Below are 6,931 nucleotides of genomic sequence, written 5' to 3' on the forward strand. Positions count from 1 at the left end.
TGAACCAGGGCTGTCCAAAAGACTCATGCAAGCCACACCTGTAATAGGAAACTTACCAGCAGCCACACTTTGAAAAAACAGACAATAGTTGAAATTAAGAGTAAAATTTACTCATATAACAGTATCACTTCACCATGTAATCAATATAAAAATTAATACAGTATTCTTGTGCTCTTTAAAACTGGGTGTGTAATTTGCACAAAGTACATCTTGATTCTGACATGCTATATTTCAAGTGCTCAAAGGACACATGTCCCTGGTGGCTACCATATTAAGAGCACTGCTCTATATCAAGAATGGGAAAAGACATTACTACAGATGCTACAGATATCAAGGATTATTATGAGCCACTTCATACAATAAACTTAAATTTAGATTTTTTTCAAAACTCAGAATACTAAGAATGCCAAACTTAGAAAGAGGAATGAAAAAAAAATCTAATGTTATTTTGAGAGAAAGTGCATGCATGAGAGTGTGGGAGGGGCAGAGAGTGAGAGAGACAGAGAATCCCAAGCAGGCACTGTCCCATTAGTGCAGAGCCCTAAGCAGGGCTCAACCTCATGAACTGTGAGATCATGACTTGAGCTGAAATCGAGACGAACGCTTAACCAACTAAGCCTCTCAGGCTCCCTTAAAAATGAGTAGTTTAAACCAATGAAGAAATTAAATCAGGCTTGAAAGTTTTTATTAATGGCTACTGCCAGATATTCAAGGGAGAAATAATTCCAGTATTAACACAAATTCTTTAAAGATTGGAAAGAGAAGAAATACTTTCTACTATTTTTCAAGGCTAGAATACATCAAACTCATAAGAAAAAAAAAAGTATAGGCCAATGTCATTCATGAAATGCAAAAGCACTAAAAGGGATATGAGCAAACAGAATCCAGAAATGTGTTAAAAGAATAAATATAAGGACTAAGTCTGGGTTTTTTCAGAGAATTTAGTTTAACATTAAAAGGATCAGTGTAATTTACCATACTAACTGATTAAAAAATAAAATCACTATCCTCTAAACTACAGAAAAAGCTTTGAATTAAAACACAATACCCACTTATCATAACTCTTAGAAAATTAATAATTGGGACTTTCCTTGAATCAATGTTTAAAAAAAATCTAAAGCAAACATTTGTTTAGTGATGAAGACATAAAATCATTCTCTTTAATATCAAGAAAAAGGTAAGAAGGCTGGCTATAATCACTTCTAATCTACATTGTCCTGTACATCTCAGGAAAAGCAATAAGGTAAAAAAATATAACACTGTAAATCCCTAAAAATAAAATGTTGGAAGAAACACCTGATTCCTTTTTTCTTTAATGTTTATTTTTGAGTGAGAGAGACAGAGTACAAGTGGGGGAGGGGTAGAGAGAGAGGGAAACACAGAATCTGAAGCAGGCTCCAGGCTCTGAGCTGTCAGCACAGAGCTCGATGTGGGGCTTGAACCCACAAACCACAAGATCATGACCTGTGCCGAAGTCAGACGGTTAACTGACTGAGCCACCCAGGCATCCCAAAACACCTAATTCTATGCAGAGAGTAGAATATTAAAAGCTTTTTAAAAATCTGTAACTAAATAATCAGAATTGAATCTAACAAGCTTCCTTCAAATAATATCCCCCCCCCCAAAAAAAGATTTCCTATAGAGCAACAAGAAGCAATAAACCAGTGGAATTAAGTAAAAGTACCATTTACAGTAGCATCAAAAAAATCATCTGGGAATAAAGCTAAAGTAGTATGTGTGAGACATTTGTAGTGAATATAATGAAATCCTAGTGTAACTCAAGAAATGTGAGATAGATCCCATGTTCAAGGACAGAAATACTCAGTATCCAAAGTCAATGATTTTTAGTGTTAATGAAATCCCAAAGTGCAGTGGTGGTGGTCGTGGTGGTGGTGAACTTGAAAAGTGGATTTCCAAATGTATGTGGAATTTGCAAAGGGGCAAGGACAGCTCATAAACACCTCATGAGTAAGACGTGGGAAGGTCTTGCTCTAAAGTATAAGGTGTTACAGGGGCACCTGGGTGGCTCAGTTGGTTAAATGTCCAACTTCCGCTCAGGTCATGATCTCACAGCTTGTGAGTTTGAGCCCCACATAGGGCTCTGTGCTGACAGCTCAGAGCCTGGAGCCTGCTTCGTATTCTGTCTCCCTCTCTCTCTGCCCCCCCTCCCCACCAACTTGCAGTCTGTGTGCATGTCTCTCAAAAATAAACATTAACATTTTTTCTTTAAAAAGATAAGGTGTTAAAAATGTTAGATTTTTTTTATGCATGCTTTATTTTATTTATTTTTTTTTAATGTTTCACAAATAGTTTGTCAAGTTGGTTTCCATATAACACCCGGTGCTCATCCCCAAAAAAGTCTTAGATATTAAAAGCCTAGTAGAATCCAGCGGTATGAACAACCAGCATAGAGAGCCCCAAAAGACCCACACACATGTGTTCAGATGTTGCACTGGGGAAAAGTGCATCATTGGGGGGGGGGGCAGGGGATGGACACCACCCTGGCAGACACTGCCAGTGATGCCCTTTGCAGATGGACGAGCATATAATGCTTTGGTATCTTTTTCCTGTTATCAAGCAGTAACCCTTGGGAGTAACGTCAGTACTGTTCTCTTGCAGTCTGGTGAAATGCTCCATCACTGCTGATGGCTGTCAAGACCTCGCCTCGGTCCTCACTGGCAATCAGAACTTGAGAAGTCTACAAATCAGCTACAATGATATAGAAGATGTTGGTGTGAAGCTGCTGTGTGAAGGTCTAGCACATCCCACCTGTCACATAGAAATTCTTGGGTAGGTAACCTCAATGTCACGGCCGTGTCTTGGTGGGTGAAAGATGGAGGAAAGCGGAAACCCCGCTGGGACACGTAGTCATGAGCTGTCCCGGAGTAATAAACGACTCCAAACTCAGGGACTTACAGTAAGGAGCACTGGCGATGGCTGGCTGACGATGGCGGTCTGGGCTTGCTCAGGGGCGCAAGGTTCCCTGGGGCCCGGCTGATGGCGGTGGGCCTCTCCATCAGTTTGGCAGTGTCCTGGGGCTGGCCTAACACAGCCCCACAGACTGGGCCACTAAAACCACAGAGATGTGTCCTCTCCTGGAGCTGGAGACCAGAAGTCCAGGATCCAGGTGTGGGCAGGGTCCGTTTCTCCTAAGGCCTTTCTCCCTGGCTTGTGGGTGGCTGTCTTCTCCCTGGGTGTGGTCCTGATGGTGTCTTCTTATACGGGTACCAGTCACACTGGATTAGTAATAACTAATAACTTCATTCTTACCTCTTTGTTTCTGTGAAGACCTTGTCTCCAAATACTGCCACATTTGGGGGTCCTGGGGGTTAGGACTTCAACATGAGTTTTTGGAGGGACAGTCAGCATCTCGGGTTCTGGAGAGCAAGAAGTGTGCAAGGTGTTGGCTCAGAACTCCCATAACCTTACTTGCACTGTGTCCTGCGAGCCAAAACCAGGCAGGAGGTCAGCCCCTTGNAAGGAGCTGCAAAGAACCAGGGCTGTGAAAGCATGAGATCAAAGGGGAACGCGCAGTGGGGCCACCTCTATGATCTACCGCCAGGCAGGGACCAGATGTCCTACACTGGACCCTGAGACACTGTACTCAGAGGCTAGGGGTGAGCTTGGCGAAATGTGAAGCTCACGTCCCGCTCACGAGGATGGACCACCTCTCACCCTATGTGCTGGTTGCAGGCTGGCTACATGCAAGTTAACAAGTGCCTGCTGTGAGGACCTCTCTCGTGCCCTCACCAGCAGTAAAACCCTGCAGAGTCTGAACCTGAAAGGAAACGCCCTGGACCATGCGGGAGTGGCGGTGCTGTGTGAGGCCCTGAGACACCCAGCGTGCACCCTGCAGTTTCTCGGGTGAGCCGGTGGGGACACTCTCGGGTGAAAGGGGGATTCACTGGGACCTGAGGTGTGGCGCTGCCACAGTCAAAATGCAAATGTGCTCCCTGCCTCGGGGTTGGGGGAGGAAAAGATGCGTCAACTCAGCACAGTACCAGGTGGGTGGTGCGCACCCTATGAACAGGGGCACTTATTATACTGTTCGGGTACAGTTAGAAACTAAAGCTTACTGTATTAAAGCTCATCTACGGGGCGCCTGTGTGGCTCAGCTGGCTGAGCGTTTGCATTGGCTCAGGTCATGATCTCATGGTTCTGAGTTGGAGCCCCGCGTCATGCTCTGTGCTGATAGCTCAGAGCTGGATCCTGCTTCGGATTCCTGGTCTCCCCTTTCTCTGCCCCTCCCCCACTTGTGCTCTCTCTTTCAAAAGTAAAAACATTTTTAAAAAATTTAAAGCTTATATGGTAAGATAAAAATTTTATATTTATAATTATTGGAATCACTTATATTTATACTTATATATACTTTTAGGACTTCTATAATATACATGTATAAGTTATAACAAATCTAATGTAAAATAAAGTACATATTATAATTCGTATATCTATACATATATAAACATTTATAGCTATAGAATCAAAATATCAAGTAACCTTATATGATGTGTCATATAAGTTATAGACTTATAATTTATGACTATCCATAAATTAAATATAACTATAAAATCTAATATATGAAATAACACATGTATAATTTATAATTATACAGGTGTATAATTATGTATTTTCATTTTTTAATGTTTATTTTTTTCTTTCATAGTTTATTGCCAAGTTGGTTTCCATAGAACACCCAGTGCCCATCCCCCCCAGGGAACCTGACAGGAGGCTTGAACCCATGAACCGTGAGATCATGACCTGAGCTGAAGTAGGATCCTTAACCGACTGAGTCACCCAGGCACCCACATATTTATAATTATAGATTTAAATATATGTTATACATATATAGTATATATTGTGCATATATTTATAAAAGTATAATTATATATATAATACAAATATATGCATTATGTTACTTTATCAGATAAATATTTTCCTATTAGGTTACAAAATAATGAACCTTAAGCATCTCTTTCTCATTTATTTCCCCTACTCTCTTCAAACATCTGAAATCAGGGCCAGTCATAGGTATTTACATGGCCACTCATTTCTAGAAAGGACTGGGAGATGTTGGGTTAAGAGCGGTATAACTCCAACACTAAGATCATTACTGTCTTTGCCAATTTGTGAAGATACAGGTCCATTTCCACAGAGTCCATCCTTGTAAACCTGCATCTAGAAACTTCAAGCGTCTGGCATCTAGAAAGTTCATCCTCATTTTACCTTGTGTGAGAGGTTCCGAAGGTGATGCTTGAGGTGGTCTGTGGGAAGACTTGGATTTTCCATTGTTTTCCCGAATCATGGGATGCCAACTTTTCCATGCTGAGTCTTGTAGCCCCGGGCAAACCATTTGTCCTGATTGTCTGTCTGCTCTCTGCCAAATGAGGGAAATGATGTGACACAGCGACCATGAATATATAGATGTAATAAAAATTATGGAAACACGTAAGTGGGTTTCCACATCCCCTGCACCCTCCCCAACTGTGGACAGTCCCACAGATGTGTGTGTCAAGATGAACAGATGCCTGAAAGAATGTCCTTCACTGCAACAGGGAGGTGAAAGTGCTCAGGACAGTCGCAAACAGATACCAACAGAGATGAGACATTTATACCCACAGAAGAATAAACACACAGTGATCCTTAACCCTCCCTCCCATTTAATTCGGAGCAACAGTGGACTGCCTCGGGTTAAGTGCAGGGACTCCAGGGCCAAACTACTCTACCACTCGATGGCTGTGTGACCTGGAGCCAATTCCTTAATTTGCTTAGCGTCCTTGTCTTCATCACAAATCAGGTCAATAATGCCATCTCCGAAGGTTGTGAAATTTTCATGAGATCTGCACCTAAAGCCCTCAGCAGAGGCTAGGACTAGGCACTCAGATAATAGAAGCTATTACTATTGTATCTTTTTAAAAAATAAAAGTAGCTGGTCTTGCTCCTGAACTTCCTGACTTCCAATTTTCAAACCCCAATGGTTAGGAGGAGTCAGGGCTTTCTATCAGGCCATTTGTTCTGTCCAGTGATGTGCTGGAGACGGCTGCTACCAGATCGTGGTAACTCCCTGTGTGCAGTTCTTCCTACCCTTGTGTTTAGCGACATCAAGTAGGCAACTTTAAAACTGGCCATGAGAGGAGCACCTGGGTGGATCACTTGGTTAAGCATCCGACTTCAGCTCAGGTCATGATTTTGCAGTTCAGGAGTTCAAGCCCCCCGTCAGGCTGTGCTGACAGCTCAGAGCCTGGAGCCTGCTTCGAATTGTGTTTCCCTCTCTCTCTGCTCCTCCCCTGCTCAAGCTCTCTCTCAAAAAAATAAACATTTAAAAATTTGGAAAAAAATTGCCATGGTAGAATTTACACCTCAGAAATGTGCAGTGCTGCAAATCAGGGCTTTTTTCTCCTCCCCCCTCAAGAGGCAAGTGTTAAACATTTATCAGTGTACCACTGCCTGACAGGTATATCTTTCCCACTGGCGGAGGAAGGGGGGCGGCGGAGGGGCAACACCAGGTTCTCCCAGGCTTGACCAGGGAAGAAATGGAGAACAAGGAGCTGTAGAGAAGAAACAAAAGAATTCAACAGAGCCCTTTTTATATCTTACCAGGCTGCAAAAAACTGAATTTGAGGAGGAAACCCAGATACTTCTGACCACTGCAGAAGAGCAAAATCCCTCCTTGACAATTATAGGTGACTGGTGACTTCTCCTGACTCCAGTACACCTGCAAAGAAAAGTTACTGGAGCCCTTACTTATGCCTACTCTGTCCCCAGGAATTACATTTCCAGCCACTGATGTAAACGCTGATCTTTCTGCACACCCCCCCCCCCCAATTTGGATGCTTCATATACTGTGTGTATATATGGTTTTTATTTGCTTTGTGGCCTTGGGCAAGCCCTGAAAGGCTGTCAAGGTAAAGTTTTTATCCTGTCTCACAAGGAC

At 42.7% G+C, this 6,931-nt stretch overlaps 1 protein-coding gene across 1 annotated transcript in view; it reads left to right on the forward strand.

Moving 5' to 3' along the window:
- Positions 1-6,691, forward strand: part of NLRP4 (NLR family pyrin domain containing 4) — a 29,995-nt gene extending 23,304 nt beyond the window's left edge. The window contains exons 7-9 of the mRNA XM_077756909.1: positions 2,620-2,790; positions 3,694-3,864; positions 6,598-6,691. Coding sequence (XP_077613035.1) covers positions 2,620-2,790; positions 3,694-3,864; positions 6,598-6,691 — 436 coding nt within the window. The remainder of the gene's footprint in view (positions 1-2,619; positions 2,791-3,693; positions 3,865-6,597) is intronic.
- Positions 6,692-6,931: the final 240 nt, after the last annotated feature.

This window comes from Crocuta crocuta, unplaced genomic scaffold, assembly GCF_008692635.1.
Source record: "Crocuta crocuta isolate KB4526 unplaced genomic scaffold, BGI_CrCroc_1.0 scaffold142, whole genome shotgun sequence".
In the NCBI taxonomy this organism is placed as follows: Eukaryota; Metazoa; Chordata; class Mammalia; order Carnivora; family Hyaenidae; genus Crocuta; species Crocuta crocuta.